Here is a 20,047-nt window from a genome sequence, read left to right on the forward strand (position 1 = left end):
CTTTTACTGGGTTCCTTAACCTCTACTAAATAACATAAAATGGATTTTAAAAACTACTCAAATAGCCTATCGTGTATTATACGAATAATCATAATAGATATTTGAATGACAGGAAATCAATGTTGCTATATAATTAATAAGTTATTATTTTCTAATATTGTAGTTAAAAATCCTATTGTGTTAATATCGGTAACTCAAGGCAAAAATAGTAAATGTTAAGATGTTACATCACTAAGGGATGGTATTTCAGGTATTAACTATGTATATTTTTTTTATTGAACACGTTTTATTTTCATGTATATTATTTATAGCAATATCGTATTTAGTGACTCACTAGACTAGACTACACGAACTTGTTTAAAAAACACTTCAGTCTCGGTGTCGACGAACATGTTCGGATCAAAATTAACTTATTTTTTGTATTCGACTACGGACACTCCTTTGCCTCGGACAGTATGTAACCAATGGTACGTGTGTCTCTCCGCGGTCGTGTGATTCTGAAGGTAAAAGAAATGAAAATGCTCGCGTACACAAACGCAGGAAAACACACAACACGTTGAAAATTGGGATGGAAGTTCAAAACCACTGTCACATTTTTTTTTAATTTATAAAAATAACAAAAGTTAGAAATTATGAATTTACTACTAACTTTCAGCCTCCATTTAACTATCCTTTCAGACGAATTTTTAAATATCCTCGTTTAGTGCTCACCTATGTATATAAGTCCTATAAGGAATTTCTCTGTAAAATTTTATCAAACAAATGTGTGTCAAACAAATAATAGACAATCGATTATAATAAATCGATACAAATTTTATTTAAATCCATTCGCTCAAGTTTAATTGTAAAACATAATATTCAACAAACACCCATACAACAATTTTAATATTTTAAAATGAATTCTCGACAACGTCGTGTCTCACAATTAACATCTAATCATGTTAATAAACTTTAAGTAGTTCGAACGCACACAGAACACTGCAATCGATAAAAATAGTATTCAATCATTTGCAAATAAAACATTCGAGTACAATAAATTAGCATGTATATTTTTAAAATATATAATATTATAATACGTGTCACAACACACTTGAATCACAGTTAGTTGAGGTAAATACTGTACTTGTACGGTGAACATGATTAATGGAATTTAAATTTCTATATCTGTTCTCGTAATCACATCGTATCCACCGAGTCTAGCCTAAATTTATACTATACTGGCATTAATTTATTTTGAACTTTATTTTATTACGTTAAAGTGCATTATCGAGTACTCCCAGTTGCGTCCTCATTGTGTCGCTCAGCTTCGATAGAAGTATACTCTCGTCTAAATTCATTTTTGGACTTTCTAGCAAACCTGGAACGAGCATTTTAATATTATATAATTTGCATTATAATTTAAAATCTTTGATTTGTTTTTGTTTTAATGGACTTGAGAATTTCTTAAAATATTTAAGTACCCACGAAAGCAGATTTGGTGGATGCGAATGTTTCGTACATAAATAATCAATAGGATCTCCTTACTCTCATATTCATATCTGCTTTAGAGTTTCGGAAATCGTTTGAGTTCGGTCATGAAAATATTATGTCGATATCTAAAAATATATATACGATAGATTAAACTTATATATATATACCTTGACTGATGCAATCCCAACATTCCTGTATTTCGTAGCTGAGACCGGCACTATTATGGAAGTGAAATTTATATTTGCCTTTAGGTAAAGTCCATTCCGTAATGTTAGCCGCCGATATGTGAAGAACGGTCGGGCACCAGAAGTAGTCCAACTAAAAATAAAAAAATTAACATATCATTTCAAATACATATTTATACAAAGTATACCACTTGTATAAATATTGTAGCTGAAGGCTTTATAGCATTAATTATTGATAACATTAAATTAGTTTGTATTTATTATCTATAACAATCTAATAATAATGATCAACTGTCTCGATGGTGCCGTAGTTACTTTATACTATTTTAGGTCAAAATTCTGATTTCCGGTATCCGGTATGCCTATAAAATATTGCTTTTTTTGTCGAACAAAATTTCGCTAGCCTTTCAAAGTGTATTAATTGAATAGAATAATTTGTTTTTCACGCTATCACGTTTACTCCTACAGAAAGGACGTAGGCTACCTAAGATCGCAACTCGCCCCACACGCCCGGGCAAAGCAACAGGGAACAGATTCATAATCTATATACAGGGTTATTGGTAATTCGACGTATTCCCGTTAGGAGGTGATAGGGGTGACTATTTGCGATAATTTGAACCCCCATATACATGATGCAAAAGTGAACCATTTTTGAGTTATCACGTTTTTTAGATTTTTCAAAATAAGTCAAAATTGCAACTTCTAAAATTTATTTAAAAAAAAGTTTTGATTAAAATCTACTTTTTTCTTCTGATTTATAAAAACGATTCAACACTCGATATTTTTCAATATTTTAACAATAATTATCGGTCCAAATTTAAAAATGCGAGTTGGAAAACGATATTATGTCATAAATTTTTAGCTTTCCGAAAATGTATAAAAACTAGGAATTTATTTCAAAGCAACCGAAATAAAATGATCAGAAAGGACGCTGGTGGAAATTCGTATTCGAACATGACCGAATTCGTACTAAAGGTCGCTCTTTAAAATTCCCACAACATTAATTCAAAATAATATCCAATGTAAAAAAACTTACTTATTGACTTAACTTACTTACTTAATAGAAATTTAAAATAAAATTTAAATACATAAACAGTTCAGTAGCTAAGTTACAATTAAGATATTGATATTGATATTTTTTATGAATAGTAAACTTTGAAAAGACTAAACAATATGAGAAAATATACATAAATACGTATAACTATTTAGAAATGTATAAAGACATCAGCGATAAGTTACGAACTATTAGTTCTTATATTTAGAACCAAAGCAACATACAATTCTTAATAACCTGATTACAAAAGTATTTACAATGAAACTTAATGAGTCGCTCGTGTGCAATTGCAAACATTTGTGTTTCAATAATTATTTTCTATTGGCGCAATAGTATTGTATATGCTGCGATGTGGAAGACGCATATTTGATCCTAACTAAATTGTAAAATTGAATATAAAGGGTTATTGGTAATTCGACGTATTCCCGTTAGGAGGTGATAGGGGTAACTATTTGCAATAATTTTAACCCCCATATGCATAATGCAAAAGTGAACCATTTTTGAATTATCAAGTATCAAAAATGCAACTTCAACAATTTATTTAAAAAAAAGTATCAATAAAAATCTGATTTATAAAAACGAATTAACACTGGTTATTTGTCAATATTAAGACAATAATTATCCGTCCAAATTTAAAATGCGAGACGGAAAAAGATATTATTTCAAAAATTTTTTGATTTTTTTCCACAAAAATGCCTTAAAAACTCAAAAAATCGTTATGAAACTTCTCCTGCAGATTATTTTAAAAACATAAACGTTTTCTTAGCTTTCCAAAAATGTATAACAACTAGGAATTTATTTCAAAGAAACCGAAATAAAATGACCACAAAGGACGCTGGTGGAAATTCGTATTCGAACAAAACTTAAATTCGCTCTTTGAATGTCTCGCAAATTGGTTTAATGCATACCTAACCAATGCAAGATTATTCACGTTTGTTTCCTAATCACCGGCTACTCGATGTCAGTTTATAATAAGCGAATCCGAGAAACTGGTAGTGATCAGAGGCGTCAAATTAAATTCGAAATACTCCCAGTCCATGTTGTTAATTACTAAGAGGATAAGAATTTATCGATGAACCATTCGAAGCATTTCGACAAACACCTTGGCCGCACGACTCTCTGTAACAGAGCACAGCACACACAGCATAATGCAGGATTCCATCACCACCATTTCTTATCTCATCACACGTGTCTTCGTCCGATGCATGGCGACGAGCGACGATGCGATAATTGACAACGGGCGACAACGGGCGACATCAGGCCGCGACGGGCGGTGACGGGCGCCGAAACGGACGACGCCAACTGACGTCACCGGTTATATCAATATGGTGTCCCAGTTTAAATGTATGCCCTAATTAATAGTCGTAAAGCTTAGGTTAAAAGAAAATACCATGCAATGGAAATTATATTAAACTTTACTTGAGGAGATTTTGGACAAGCTTTTGAATCGTCTAAATAATTTAACTAAATTAAATTCTGTACTTAAAACGGCTATTAAGACAGAGGTCAGAGAGCAACCGCCCCGACTCAAACTCTTATCTACGATCAGATTAGAAGTAAAAATTTGCCTAAAGAAAAAATTGACTTACCGCTAGGTATTTAAAAATATAATTAATTATAATACTTTCTCGATAGTATTACTACGCATATTAAAATACGTTTGTAAAGAAATGTGTCTTAAAACAAAATTAGTCAGAATTAAGTTATGTCAAACCACATCCAAATTTAAAAGTGATTTTATAGATTAATGAAAAAAAACTATTTTTTTGCAATTCTGCCTCTGTTTCCTACCTTAACTGTTTTCGTCATTAAAGTATTGACAGAATAAAATTATTAAAAAAATATATTATCGAATAATGATGATTGCGCTTTTGAGTGGAGGATCTAATGAAATTTAAAATACAAAATTATAACTCCTCAGTTATATTGTCAGTATAGTATGTCAAATAGTTTGCGTTAAAGTTTTTGGCAATTGGGAGAATGTCAGTAAGTGTTTAGTCTTCTTACTTTTAATTTAAATCCATTACCATTACTAAGAATCTAATGAACTGAATTGGATGAAAAAGTATGTGATCTCTGCCAAATCCCTATAAATACACTGCAGTTAAAACAATCGAAAATGGTCACATTATTTAAGAATAAAACAAATCCCAGCTCAATTGCTGAAAAACAAGTAAGCTCTTTCTTTTTTTAAATTGACTGAAAACGAATCTTTACGAATATCTATCTACGGTCACATTGATATAAGGAATTGCCGAGCTCTGAATTAAACTAACAAGGCAGTTTATGCATGTATATATAACTATAAAAAAATAGGAGGTAATTGAGTCCTATATCTACTGAAGTTTAACAATACTTACCAAAAGTGTCCCTTTTGTTCCCGTGAGCTCAGCTCTGTTGGCCATAGTTGCTCGTGTATGAGCCGCTATAGTCGCAGTTTTTCCGTCTTTATACTTTATAGCACAAGATATGGACTCGTCGACGCCGGTCTTACTCAAGTGCCCCGTACACATGATGTCCGCTGGCGGCTCCTTGTACACGAATTGCAAAAGTTGTAACATGTAAATACCCAAGTCTAGCACAACGCCGCCACCTAAGTCTTTCATTCTGAAATAATTAATGGTTTTATTATAATTAATAACATTAGAAGAAATGTGTCATTTGTAAAAAAAAAATGAACGATGTGAATAAAATAAATGTGTTAAATAAAGCAAATAGACCATAGATATATGTGATATATGAGCAGAGTATGAAAATAAAAAAGTCTTACAAATTCCTCTCAATGTCGTTAATTTCAACCCCAAATTGTATGTTTACATGATATATGTCTCCAAGCCCACCACTCGCAATGTGCTTGTCTAAAGCATCATAAGCAGGAAAGAACCTCGACCACATCCCCTCGAGGAGGAAGAGTTTTTTTTCGCGCGCCAAGTCCACCAGACTTTTTGTCTGCTTGTATGACATACCCATAGGCTTTTCACACAACACGTGTTTACCGTTTTCTAACATTATTTTTGCTACATCAAAATGCTGTAAATTAAGGACGCTGACGAAAACTATGTCTGAAAATAAAATGCGACATGCCAGAAAATTAAACCAAAATTATTAAAAAAGAACGAAAGATAAATAATAATAATTGTGACGTAAAATAATGAGGGCATCGTATATTGTTTTAGTATTCAAATATACATATATGCAAGGTTAAGATTGATTCATGCCAGCGATAGTTTTTTTATAGAAGGAAAATTAGAATTGCCCTAAGCGCCCTTGACGTTAGATTCGCGAGGAATGACTGATAAGGAAAAGGAAAAGGAAAATCGAACGTTAGTTTGGTGTGTCCGGAATAGGAAATATTATACAAAATGTACATATTGTATGCAAGAGACGAAATAACACTAAACATACCAACGTCGGTGTCGGCTGCAATGGATTCGTAGCCTTCATAGGCCGTGTCGATATTGTGGAGCGTGGCCAATCTGTGAACACGATCTAGGTCTTTGCCAGCGATGGCAACGACCTTGTGTTGTTCAGCCGGCAATGATGCCATTGCTGTCAGGAAGTCGTGAGTGATCATACCCACTCCAGCTATACCCCATTTTAACTGTTTACCCATCTAAAATAACGTTCAACACGAATTATAATATTACACTATTGTCGATCTAGGAATACACAAGCATACCACCATAGACTGGCACTTATTATAATGTCTGTATTTAATTATCAAATTTCTTATGATAAGGTAAACTGTATAAAGATAACACTTATATAAAAGGGATTACTACATATGTAATGATAGTCTTAGCATAAAGCAAGCTGAATATGCAATATGGGAGAGTTCTAGACAATTGTGCTGTTATATGAAATTCAATATGCAATTTAGCAGTTACATAACTATCGTAACCCAACACTGTCTCAATTGACATCTATGTAAACACTTTCATATATGTAATAACAGGTATATATATCACGAAAAAATTGATAAAATTAGATAAAAAGAACAAGTTCTTATCAAAGATAAATAAATAATAATCTTAACACCTCTTATCTGCATTACATTTAATAATGTACTGAGATTCCTACCATAGAATAAGGTATTTGTTAGACCTTGTATATTAATGTCCTCTATATATAATTGCTGACAATAAAAGAGAGCATTTCAATTGGTCAAGTACCTTGATTAGTAATTGTTTGTATTACTTATCACAATGTTTGGTATATCTGTAACAATGTTTGTTTACAATGCTTTTATTACGATTGACAATGTTTTGATGGTTTGTTAAACTGTGAACATAGCATTTATTCCATGTTATAAACAAAATTACAAATATTTATAATAAAGAAAACTAAATATTTACTACTTTTTAAAAAAAATGAATACAAGAAAGCTAATTTTATAAATATATAATAAACGAAAACTATAATGACAAGAACATGATACTGTTTCTTGTTGCCTTCCAAATATTTATTTTTGTGAGATCATCAAAATCAATAAACACAAAATGTAGTTATTTGAAATAAATTAATCATATTATATTAACAAGGACTAACAAGAGACTGGTATTTTTTAATTTTTAGCAATTAAAATACATAGTTAATTAAACACAATCAGCACAATAAACTGACTCCACTCATTTATCATTCTGTTATTCATATCATTATATATTTATATGCCTTTTTTAACATATTGAAATTGGCATCTTTTAAATTATTTATAAATTTTTATTATAAATATAATTTGTATTATATTTCTATGAAGTCAATAAATTCACTTAAAATTTTGCAATCCATTCATTTTAATATAGTAGAATATAAAGTTAAAGTATGTTTAAAAGAATTACAAATTATTAAGTAACGTTAATAACTTTGTTCACTTACAATTTTTGTTTGTTCCGGCATATTTTTATTTTCTTTTTTCTGTAATATAATATACAGATAAAGTTAATTTATTCAGTAGCACATGATTTGTTTTTTTGTGTTTACAACTTAAATAGAAATAACATGTTTTTAAAAGTCAAATAGATTAAAGATTAATTAAATAACGAGATGAATGAAATCAACTTTTTTTATATCCTAATTTAAGAACACTAAATGATATTTAATTATTTTACGTTAACCAAAATTAAAATATATAAAAAAAAAATAAAGAAGGATGTATATATATATTAAGAATTACTAGACATTTGGAGTTATTATAGAAGTAAAAAAAGCATTATTTTAAAATTAATGTCAACTTAAAACTTACCTAATTAAAATAATAATAGTTACTACGAGGTACTTATTATTAACTGACGACTATCATCACAACAAATCACGAGACGACTGACAATGACAAATATTATATAACAATTGACATTTGAAAAATCAGAAATGGCAGTATATGACAAATTGACATTTGACATCTCTGGCAAAATAATCTGCGCCCTGTTAGCATCTTTTGTGGGGTCGATTGCATTAGTTAACTAGCAGAATCTATTTAATTACAGATTAAATTAAAAACATTCTAGTGTTCTTTTTGTAATTAACCTATGGTACCGCACTGCAATGCACCATATTTTTATACAAATGTATTCGAATGTTGAATAAGTGTTACTGTATAATTATGTTGTTGAACAAAACTGCGATTTGTATAATGTATATGAGCAGTTAGTATCTTTGTCAGCGTGATTGTACAGTTGTATATCATTGAAATCATATAAATCCTTACAAAACAAAATTTGTAATCGCAATGTGAATTTCCGTCTGTATATAATTTTAACATATATTGTATACCTCATTCCTATTATAATGTCTAAAAAAAATAGCAGTGAATTATTTGAATATAAGGCTACTCAGTTATTAGTTACCACAATCATTACGTACAACACTTGGGATACAGATTTATTGACAGTATGACAGTGACATATCAATAACTTAATGTTATCTGTTTTGACATTTCAGTATTATTGTTATGACGTTTTTATTGACATAAAATGGCTCAATAAATAATGTCGTAGTTACTTTACATTTTTAATTTTCTTTTGAGAATTATTATTTGCTTGCTTGCAATTCTACTAGAAATGTCATTTATTTTGTGGCGATCGTATTCAAAAGCAAGAAACAATGTTTTATCATGTGCAAACAATTGCAATTCGCTCTCATCGATTTACACTTATTTTACTCGTACGTTTAGTGACGAGAAATTTTATGATCCAGAATTTACTAACAGCACGATTTTAATAGAGAATGGATTCAACGTACATGAATTACCAGTGGTTGTAAGGAAGTTGAAAGATCTAGCAGATTTAAATGTCCCTCCGTCGACCGAAACTCCACGAGCTACAAATGACTCTCTCAGTTATCATTTGATACAAGAAGAGTTTAAGCAATGCATGGATTTACGTGAAGTTTTTTCATTAATAACAAAATGTACTAAAATTACTCCGAATATTGCATTAGGAGCTATTGAAAGGATATATGACTTAGAAAAAGATGGAAACTTGTATGTGCCAAAAACAGAAAATATTCATATAAATTTTGCTAAAGGTGCTATATTAGAAAAATTGTTAAAAGTTGTTATGAAGACTGAAGACACCCAAACAATACTTAATGTACTTAGGACAACCTCATTGGTTATGGAACCTCATAAACACAAGTTTTGCGATGAGTTATTTTTAAGAGTAATTGACAATAAGTTAACTTTAGAACAATTGTGTGACTTCGCATTGTTCCTAATTAAAAATAATAATCAACAAAAATATTCGGAAACTATTGATAAGTTGTGGGTTGGATTTGTTGATAAGGAGAAAGAGATAAATGAAACTAATATTGTGCATGTCTTTGCAGTTCTGCCAGGATTGAGAGTCAGCAAAAAAACTATTGTAGCATTACTAGAACAGAAATTATCTGAATTATGGTCTAAAATCAAAGTTCAAGCTATGCTAGATATTATTAATATTTTCATTACAGAAAAATACTTTTCATTGCAGTCTTTCCCTGTTTTGGGACATTGGTTATTCACAAACATCCATGCTTTAGATGATGATGAATTATTAGATATTATTACAAAGTTCACTCGGCTGAAGTACACAGATCAGCAAGTTGAGGCAGCTGTTGAAAAGTTCTTGAAACATAAAGGATCAAAAATCAAATCACAGGTTTTAGTCATAGGTATTTTGAATTATTGTATGCAGTTTCAATTGTGCAATCAACATATACTCAATGTCTGCAGTCAATATTTTTTAAATAACATAAAACAGGTGCCATCCAGTTTTTTAAAATCTTTTATATACCCATTTGGATATTTATACTCAAATCCTAGTCCTGAGTTTTGGATGTCAGTGGAAGATGTTCTTCTGGATAATTGTTACAAAATTAATACTGATGATCTGAGTTCAATTATTCTTTCGTACATATACTGTGGTCAATACCCATTGAAGTTGGTATATAAAATATTTAGTGCAGAATATATAGCTAAAGTAAATAATAATGATGTTTTGAAAAAACTTCATTTAATTGATACGGCCTTATCATTAGAGTGTAAAGAATATTCCGGTCCATTATTACCAAAAGATCAATGGTTTAAACCAGTGTTGCAAGACTGTAGAATTAAAAATATTCTCGAAAAGATTAAGGATAATATTTTATCTGTAATTGGTGTATCTATGGAATTATCAACAGGTATTGTGTTACCAAACTATTGTTCTGATGAAACATACTTAATTGATGTAATGTTGCACCCAGTGGGAAAAGACGATAATACTTTTAACTGGAAATCTCCAACTATAAGAAATGGTAGCATAGCTATTCTCATCCATTTGCCTGACCATTATTGTTTTGATTGTGAACAGTTAATTGGTCCTCAGATCATGAAGAAAAAGCAATTAAAAATACTGGGTATCAAAGTAGTAAGTTTAAAATACACATCACTTAGTAAGTTTTATACATCTCATGATACGGTATCACTTCAGAAATATCTCACAGAGAAAATCAACAATGCTGAACCTTGCTCGTAAAATTATCTTAGTTATAAAGTAAGTTATATTAATGTAAATAAACAGGAATTATATATAAAATGAAATGTAAGTACATAAAACATATATCAGTTTTATTATGTTCTTTAATATGTGGATTAGTTGTCAGATCATTTGTTAATGCACTTTTAATCTTATAATGTCATGTTTCATGGGTTAAACTTTGGTTCACATATAAATTTTGCCTTTTTAATGTAATTCTAAAATTAAAAAAAAGCGTATAAAACGAAGATGTATATGTATAATATATATAATAAGTATAACAACAGTTCATTTATTCATTATTTTTTTCTACAAATAGTGTATTTGTTAAGTTTTAAATCATTTACAGATGCGCTTCTTACTTGCATTGTATTTTCTTCTTTAAGTAGATACATTGATTAATAAACAAACATTTGTGATAAGTGAACCAAACACATATTAATAGACCTGTGGCCTGCCTAATGATTATATTTTATCTATTTTGATAATTATTGTTCTAAAGGTGGTAATTATGATACTTGAATTTGTATATTCAGAGTAAAATTTATATTTAGTTCTATATTGTTAGAAGAATTAGTTGAAACTTATAATAGAAAATATCACCAGCTTAAAGTTAGAATATTTGTTAAATTGTATTTTTATAAAAATACAATTTAACTTTTTTTGAAAAATATTAAAAGTATTCATCAACTTTGTGATATATATGGGATATTTTGGTACAATTGTACAGTTAAAATAAGTGAACTATTTTTCTAGTCTTGTTTTAGTGATATACATAATGTACAAAAATTCCAAAATTTGTTGAACAAATACCTAAATATCAAACAACTGAAATTTGTTTTGAAGGAGCAATTAAGAGGGGTAACAATTTATAATAATCTATTTTTAAACTTTTCAAAAATCTTTGTCTTCCTCTCAGTTCAATGTAGAAACTCTTCGCGTAAGCGATATTCTATAAAAGATTTATTTATAAAACTATTTATGTATATCATCATCGTAGCATCCATTAAAGTGCGGCCATTGTGGAGTAACGGTAACCCCTTTTTTTAAAAAAAGTAAGTAGTTAATTTAAATTATGCGTTTTTGGAAAACGTTATTTTCAAGCGGCGAATTAGGTGTTTATAGTGTTGTCCGGTACAGACAAATTGATTTATTGGATTGTTTAAAATAATATATATGTACAGTTGTTTCCGTATTGAGGTAGTGTTAGTAAAATGTTATACTAATCGTCATTTGAATACCTGATATACATGCAATTTTATAAGTCATGTATTCGATTACTAGCATAGATATAATAATACAAACATTTAATAAATTATGACGGTTTTATTTGAACATATGCCTAAATATTTTTATTTCGATTACTTTCTGTTTTACTTATAACTAGATTGTACCTAGCTTACTGTAGGGAATTGTGTTTAAACATTACAATAGTCATGTTCCAAGTTATTTGATAGTATTGATATCGTCAGTCGAAAGGAAAAAAGCTAAATGACCAAAACGGTTCTTTTAAGAATTGATGTTTTAAGTCATTTCAAGGCATAATTTGTTAGTTTGAACTAAATCAAGGTAAGAACAAATGAGATATGAATTTTCTTTTTCATTTCCACTGGCTAAAATATCGTCTTGTCTATTGTATTGCTTCCATATTTTTGTTCGTGTAGATTACTGGCATAGTCAACGATGGAGAGAAATTGAAAATCTCAAAGTTTATACGAAATTGTATTTTGTTTTTTTAATTTTTTTTCTTAGAATTGAATAGGGGGTGTTAAATAAATAATTCGTTCATTATTATAATTTATTTTATTATACTCATAACATTTTCCTTAAATTTACTCACTTTCTAATTTACTAGAATTATTATTTGAATAGATAATTATTTTATTAATTTATTAGATAGCTTTTACAGTTGAAAACTTATGTAGTTTTTGATAAATTTGTAGATCAAAAGGTTTAATTTAAACAAATTAAAAAAGTATACGAATTTATTCTACATCACTATTTATTTTTATTATTTTTTTCGAAACGAAAGTAATTTCTCATTTAGAAATGTTGTTCAGAAGTACAAATCATGATATTTGCAACTAGATTTGGGTAAAATCAAATATATTATTTCATTTATTGATAAACATTTAGCTTTTATCAATAAAAGCTATAGCCAGAAACGAATACTCTATACTTTATAGCCAAATGGTGTATCACAGCAACTCTAGCTTGAAATATCAAAATTTTAATGAATGTGTTTAAACTTTACGCTGGCTCACAGCCTAAAATCTAAAATAGACAATTTTTATTCATTAAGTTACAAGACACTCGATAGAGTTAGGTACATTCATTAAATGTTTATTTTTTAAATTATCCTAGAAATAGGTATCTTTATATAGATTGAAAATACGAACACGATATTTCTTTCTATTTGAAATTTAGGTTTATCTATGTGCATTTCGTATGGTGTACAAGTATAAACTATTTTAGTCAACTTAATATTTCTACCACACAATATTTTTTCAAAATCAATTGTAAATATACCCATAAGTTCAATGAACTTTAAATTGTTTTATGTTCTTATGGTAACTCTACTTAGTAGATTATGGTAATCTCACCGAATCTAATTTTTTTAGATTAATTTTGAACTTTGGCACATAACAATGGTGGACTTAATGCGGTCGATTGAAATTTTTATTTTTTCGTTTTATAATTGTCAAAATGTTTTACATTAAACAAAATTTACACTTTTTTTAATGTATTTTTTTAAAATCTTGGTGTGCAAATCGTGAAAAGAAATTGACGTTATGTTTAATCTAACATCGACTCAAAAATTTATCAGTGTCTATTAATAGGCATAAAAGAGTTGAATAGATTATTCATAAATATATTTATTTTTGTTTATGGTTTTGTAAAATGAAGATATGTCAACTATAACATTATAATGATTCTGTATATTTTATATCACTAAGTGATGAAGAACACATCCACGTATATATGCTTTACTATTTATAATCTTTTAAAGAATCCGTTAAATATATTGAAATTTAGTTATAGATATAATATCTACTTAATTTTATTAAGTGAAATCTGTTTATTCAATCCTCAAGTACCATTCCATTATGAACATCACAAAATGTATCACGTTAAAAATCACGGCACAATACATCTACAAGCATACTTTTTTGTTGACAATTTATGGTCGCCATTCATACTTCTTTCACATTGCCGGAAAAATAACACAAATAATCCGGTAATGTTGTGACAGAATCATATTTAAAAAAAAAAGTATAATTTATGGAACGATCGTTTCTCTATCGATATAAGCCACGTTAAGAATATGCACTATTCGCTTTTAAAGCATTTATTAAAAATGCAAAGATTAAAAAGGTTTTCATTATAAATTTTGTTAACATTACCATATTTATAATCTGTCACTAACATTCGTCGGATTTTGTGGTTTTAGTTATACAAGTAGTTTTGGGCAGTTTTTTTAGTTAAATACATAGAAGTTTTATATATTAAATAAAATTATCAAAATTTCAAACATTCTGCAGCTTAAATAAGGTGTCTTAATTTAATCAATGTTTCGAAAAATAAAGCAATAATCGATATATATTCTGTCCTGCACTAATGTTTTTGCTTAGATTTTATGAGTAGTACGGTCGACATAACAATTTAATACTGTATGATACAGGTATTATATATTCAGGTAAACGTAGACAGGTCCATTGCAAATTAGATGTTTACCTATTTTTCAAAACAGCGTTACTGCCATCGAAGATTTTAATTTCTATAATTCAGAGGATTTAATAATAATTAATCTATTTAAATTTATAGTCTAATATTCGCAAAATTGATCATGCACTATACTTAACTATCTTTCAATCAATCTAATTTACTATTATTATGAAGTTTCGAATGATGAATTAATTTAGAATTAACTACCTAATCGCTTAAGGACTAGGAATTACAACATCGATTTCTATTTGGCAGTAACCTAATACTCGTTACATTAATTTCTTATATAATGATACCGAAATCATAAATTGACAATTTTATTTGATTAAGTATGTAGATTATTTATCCGAGACACAATATAAATACGTAGTTTTTGATTGATTTGTCTTTTTAAATGACAAATAAATTAAATGTTCAATAGTATTCCTTTAAAATCGCTTAGCTAACATTGACTTTGGTACTTAAAAGATATTACGAATACCGGTTTTTAATAGTATTTAATATCTGTCATTAGCAAGTATAAAGGTGAGAAGAAATTGTTACATTACTCTGTACTCAACGCAAAGTCGTTTCCGATAATGACAGATTTATATCAGTAATTACTTATAGTATTTCGAACATTTCTTAATAGTAGGCCTTATAACTAAGAATCTTGACAAGGATCATAGTCCTTTAAGTCGTTATATATAAGAAGAATTATAATTTTCTTATGAATAAAACACCCATTTTGTAAGTATATGGGTGTCAATTACATTATAATAGAGATGACACAAACATTATATAAATGATCACAGTAAGAAATCAGCTAACTACGCGAATGTGCGTAATAATTTTCAGGTTTCGACATTATGAATAAAAACGAAACGTAAAAGTCGTACAATGTTCTACTTAACTATGAAAATGAATATCATGTAAAATATACATTGTGTTTGTTATACTAAATCTCAAATAAAATGATTAATAAAATAACAATTAAAAATATATAGTCAAAATGTTAACAAATTTGCATCGTCTGTAAATGACTAGACTAGTGTCTCTACAATGATCCGGGAAGTAAACATTTAAATTTCATCAATCTTCAGTCCCATGTTATATTTAACTTGAGCAGACAATATTCTTAGAACAAAATAACTATTTACAAAGTTAATTTAATTTAGATAAAATATTCCATGATTGTATATTATCTACAATTTCATCAACATTATAAATGTTATTATTAAAAAAAATCAAAGAGATACATTAAAAATCTTTAGAGGCGTGTCGGTAACTTTAGTCAGATTCCCACTTACAACTAATCTAAATAGTAACGGAACAAACGTCGAGCTAACCTAAGTTAAGGCTCTTTAAGATTTACGAATATTTCACACATATGTATGTATACAACAGTGAATATATTTTTATTAATTAAATCACCACTAAGCATCAAATGTAACAAAATTTAGATCTAATCTAACATTTACACGTCAAACGAACATTAATATAATTTCAGTAGTCGTAAGTAAATACGATATATTATACAAACGAACTATTAAACATAATATTCAGACCGCTCTGCGATCATCCACGGCAGGTTTATTATGCGATTGTTAATTTTACATACCGATCAACAAGACGCGATCTCGATCCGTTTAAGATCCTTTAAAACAGAGTATGAAACATTTACGAACATATCACGTAGACTTTTGTAAATTGCATTCGAAGGCGCGAACGTTTGCACTGATAGTTCAACATATATTCTTGTAGTAAAAAGATTAATATTACGGAGGCGAGTGTATACGCGGTGCGCGTTCACGAGTAGATAGTGATCACTTCGCGTCCTCCTCCACGAACCATCAGCACTTTCTCTAGACCCTCCGTCAACACCTCCAGGAACTCCATATCTGTAGTTTTAAAAAGTTATCAATATTAGAGAAAAATATTTTATTTTCAGCCAATCTGGTCCAGTTGTTAGATGACGTGGGTGTAATCAAAGATTGTGGATTCCAACCCCCGACTCTATTGAACCAGTCCTCTCGGCTACATACATATATTAAATTTTTCGTAAAAAATATACATTATTTTAATTTTTTTTTTTTAACGTAGTTCAAAATAGAATTATAGCTGTGTTTATGAAAGATAAACTCATTAATTTGCCAACGTACAGTTAGATTCCCTCTCGAGTTTGGTGTCGCGTGGAGGGCCAGGTAGATTCAGTATGACTAGTTGTGCGTCATGTGAGCGCGACACAATCACTTCGTTCAACTTCACAGCCGTGTGCATTCGTCGAACAGTGCCCTCGTCACTGTATAAAAAAGTATATTAGTCGGTTTAATATGTAAATTAATAAATTGTCTCTTTGTTTTTCAAAGTGAAGTATAAACATGTTTTTTTTTTAGTTATTGTCCGACTGAAGGTTAAAAATTGTGATACTGGACATACAAAAATATTTGTTTGTTGTTGTTTACAAATATGAGTAAATTAAAAACAAAAGTCATAATTATAATTTAATTATAAAAAAAAACAGTGTTATCAACAACAAGTTACGGTCATTTAACTTATCATTATATCATACAAGTTAAGTTTGCTGAGAATGTTATGTTTTGATTAACAACTGGCGATGGTGACCAGCCGGTGCAACTCAGTATAACCCTCTTCACATATTTTCAATTGCCTTCTTGCACAATCGTAACAGCTTGTTGAATTTTGGCGCTTACTAAAAACCTTAAGCTTCGGCCCTAACTTCGGACCATTTCACCCGAAGTCGAAACCGAAATTTCGGTTGGACACTAATTATTACTAACAGTATAAATTAAATGCGTTGCTAAGCAATGGAAGAGATTGTTTTATCCTCTGTGCTTGCAATAACACTGGCTCAATGGAAGAATTGTAAAGTGGGTGGTACATATTTACGGGCTTCCCAAAGTCACCAGTAAGTTTTATATATGATAGGAGGATATTTTGCGATGGAGAAAAAATATTGATATGTTACAATTTTATTCTTATTATTATTTAAAATGAAATATGTATAAAGTTTGACTTACGGAGTAATGTTGGGTATGTTGGGCTTGGGGTTACCCACGTCGCCGTTGGGGTTGCCTTCCTTGTGTTTCTCGGCGTCAGGCGGCGGCGACTCACACTGCGAGCGTTCATCGGGCGAGTCCCACATTGAATCGATTATGTGCAACAAACTACTTCGAAATTCGTCCTAATATTTACCCCAATTTTTTCATCGTTCCATTTCGAAATTTCGTTTAAATTTGTTCGTATCGCGTACCGAGCGTTGCACATGACGGATTCAAGGCGAATGAAACACGGGATGTCATATATTATTTAAATTGTAAAACGATCACTGACTACTGACATTCAAACATCCACTCTTAGCTAATGTGGTATGAGAAACTAAAGTGAACAAATCAATGTGAATGAACTAATTGCAAACATATGACCACCGTGTGTAAATTCGCTAGGACTCTTTATGGTTAGCTATACCATGCAGTTGACCAACATAATCATAAAAATAAAATGATTAAGCAGTGCAGTAGTATCAATTAATTACATTTACATCTCTTATCGATAAATTTATTCAGTTATTGAAAGCAATATTTAATTTATTTCAACAACTGAATAAAATCGAATATTTATATTTATAATTATTGTGGTTATATATTTTTTAATAATATCAAAGACTAAGGTGCTTTAGCTCGGTGAGAAATAAAAAAAAAACAAAAACACGAAAAGTAAAATAATAAAACGCTGCGATTGGTAGAACACGAAAAAGCAAATGATTAATTTATTTTTGTTTGAAGAATTGGGGGTATTTAGTAAACTTTCAGAACTGTTTTAAATTATTTCGGAAAGAAAAATAAAGGAATTATGATTCAGGTAAACCCATTCATATCCTTAGATTAAAATAAATACAAGTAACTCGATATATCTTACATATAAATATTAATCTCGTGTTAACTGTATTAATTACCCACATTATTAGCGTGGTTTTCAAGTTATTCTGTAACCTATCTCATTTCCAAGAGAGTAATTACAGCTAGCGCACCACATGTTATATTAACTTTATTAACAATCACCTTTTCGTCCTTGTCCTTGTCATCGATCTCAGCAAGAGGAGGAGATGGTGCATCATCAGGGGCAGGTTCGGAGCCTGGTTCAGCGAAACGGACCTTGCTAGCCGTTTTGATATCCGCATGGTGGTGGTCTACGATAGCTTGTACCTATAAAAAATATCTTTTAATACTTTGTCGTTAGAATGATGAGATATTTACTGTAAATTAACAGTTTTACGTACATAAATGACTACAATATAAGTTTTTAAAACTTTTAGAAAATTTCTAAAGTAGAAAACACTTAAATATTGTCTAAAACACATATAACTACCTTAAAAAAACAATCTAAGTGTATTTATTGTACATTTATTTACTTCTAATTGGAAGAAGTGCACCACATTAAGAAGAATAATATTGTGACATGGTTAAAAAATATGTGGTTAATAAAAACAGAGAGTTAACACCGAAAGCCAACAAATGCTCAGTGAATGTTAAGCAGTTTAGCGGATGAGAAGAAACAAACAGTTATACATTAAATGATAATCAGAGTAAGGGATTTGGCTTAATGATATGAATATAAATAAACATAGAAGACAATAAAATAGGCAAAGGTAACAAAAGCAACTCGAAAGCAAAGATCAAGAAATCAGACCCTCAGTAATGTAACGATAAACAATCGTGAAGCCAGGGCGTAATGATGATGATATGGAATGCGAGAACTAATGATAAAATATTAGGGAACGAATAAGTTCTAAAATGCATATTAAAAGTGGACTCGATCGAGGGTAAAGTATCCAGTTTACCAGAGGCAACTTCTCCTCAGCATTTTGTTCACGATAGTCCACCAAATTTTGCATCTGTATCGGCAGCGATAGACAAACGGCATATTAATTATTTATAACTTTATATTGTGAAGTTGAACAAGCCACGCTTCATTTGTACAAATACATAGCACACTTAATAAATACACAGCTAATATGAAAATTTTAGCTTTATATCCACAATGATTTTAGTGATTAATATTAAAGTTTTAAATATTTCGTTTCAACTTACCATTCCAAGAGTTTCTTTCTTGTTTAGTCTGAGTTCTCGTAACATTTGATTGCGTTGCTCCATCATCAAGGTCCTTTCGTAAGTGTAAGCGCTGATATCGCTGTCAGTCTGAAATTTTTTTAAATACATTTTATGGGCAAATTAACCACCTATTAGTAAGTGGTGATATTGGCGCGGTACGTCATTTTATCCATTCCATATATTGCCAATGTGCCACCGACCGTGGAAACTATGTTGTTATGTCCCATGTGCCTGTAATTACACTAGCTCACTCACCCTTCAAACCGCAACTCAACAATAATAGGTATTGCTGCTTAGTGGTAAAATATATGATGAATGGTTGGTTGGTTCAAACGGGCTTGCAGAAAGCCCTACCACAACGTAAATTATCTGCAACTTAGTGCATCTGCTTATACCCAGATGAGCAATATATGTATAATATGAACTAGCGTTACTAGTATAGTGCATTGTTCTGGTATTTTATGATTATCATAGTAGTTAAAGATAATTATTAGAACACATTTTATCTTA

General features: G+C 29.8%; 3 protein-coding genes across 8 annotated transcripts in view; 1 reads left to right on the plus strand and 2 right to left on the minus strand.

Annotated features, from left to right (window-relative positions):
* Positions 1-1,028: 1,028 nt before the first annotated feature.
* On the minus strand, positions 1,029-7,619 carry LOC113402026 (trans-1,2-dihydrobenzene-1,2-diol dehydrogenase-like). 2 transcript variants are annotated; one of them, XM_026642139.2, is made up of 6 exons: positions 7,585-7,619; positions 6,115-6,322; positions 5,480-5,771; positions 5,070-5,316; positions 1,638-1,788; positions 1,029-1,357 (listed from the first exon to the last, which is right to left on the minus strand). In XM_026642139.2, exons 1-6 carry the CDS (start codon positions 7,603-7,605, stop codon positions 1,254-1,256), a joined length of 1,023 nt encoding a protein of 340 aa, XP_026497924.2. In that variant the 5' UTR covers positions 7,606-7,619; the 3' UTR covers positions 1,029-1,253. The 2 variants fall into 2 exon arrangements, with proteins under 2 accessions (XP_026497924.2, XP_026497923.2); XM_026642138.2 differs by lacking the exon at positions 7,585-7,619 and adding an exon at positions 6,492-6,662.
* A 1,032-nt stretch (positions 7,620-8,651) lies between these two features.
* On the plus strand, positions 8,652-10,893 carry LOC113402024 (FAST kinase domain-containing protein 3, mitochondrial-like). The gene has a single exon (XM_026642136.2). It carries the CDS (start codon positions 8,766-8,768, stop codon positions 10,698-10,700), a length of 1,935 nt encoding a protein of 644 aa, XP_026497921.2. The 5' UTR covers positions 8,652-8,765; the 3' UTR covers positions 10,701-10,893.
* A 1,591-nt stretch (positions 10,894-12,484) lies between these two features.
* Positions 12,485-20,047, minus strand: part of Kcc (kazachoc) — a 361,663-nt gene continuing 354,100 nt past the window's right edge. For all 5 annotated transcript variants that reach the window (XM_064216704.1, XM_064216460.1, XM_064216209.1 and 2 more), the window contains 6 exons: positions 19,517-19,624; positions 19,267-19,320; positions 18,488-18,631; positions 17,447-17,610; positions 16,568-16,707; positions 12,485-16,306 (listed from right to left, as the gene is read on the minus strand). In XM_064216704.1, the coding sequence (XP_064072774.1) occupies positions 16,215-16,306; positions 16,568-16,707; positions 17,447-17,610; positions 18,488-18,631; positions 19,267-19,320; positions 19,517-19,624 (702 nt within the window). In that variant the 3' untranslated portion in view covers positions 12,485-16,214. The remainder of the gene's footprint in view (positions 16,307-16,567; positions 16,708-17,446; positions 17,611-18,487; positions 18,632-19,266; positions 19,321-19,516; positions 19,625-20,047) is intronic.

Source organism: Vanessa tameamea, chromosome 2 (assembly GCF_037043105.1).
Source record: "Vanessa tameamea isolate UH-Manoa-2023 chromosome 2, ilVanTame1 primary haplotype, whole genome shotgun sequence".
Taxonomy (NCBI): domain Eukaryota; kingdom Metazoa; phylum Arthropoda; class Insecta; order Lepidoptera; family Nymphalidae; genus Vanessa; species Vanessa tameamea.

Coding starts and splice junctions, on each gene's coding strand:
- LOC113402024 (XM_026642136.2), top strand. CDS start 8,766: ATGTCATTTATTTTGTGGCGATCGTATTCAAAAGCAAGAAACAATGTT.
- LOC113402026 (XM_026642138.2), bottom strand. CDS start 6,632: ATGTCAATTGAGACAGTGTTGGGTTACGATAGTTATGTAACTGCTAAA. Junction 5,317..5,479: donor AACGACATTGAGAGGAATTT/GTAAGACTTTTT, acceptor TAATTATTTCAG/AATGAAAGACTTAGGTGGCG. Junction 1,789..5,069: donor GAACAAAAGGGACACTTTTG/GTAAGTATTGTT, acceptor TTTTATTTTTAG/TTGGACTACTTCTGGTGCCC.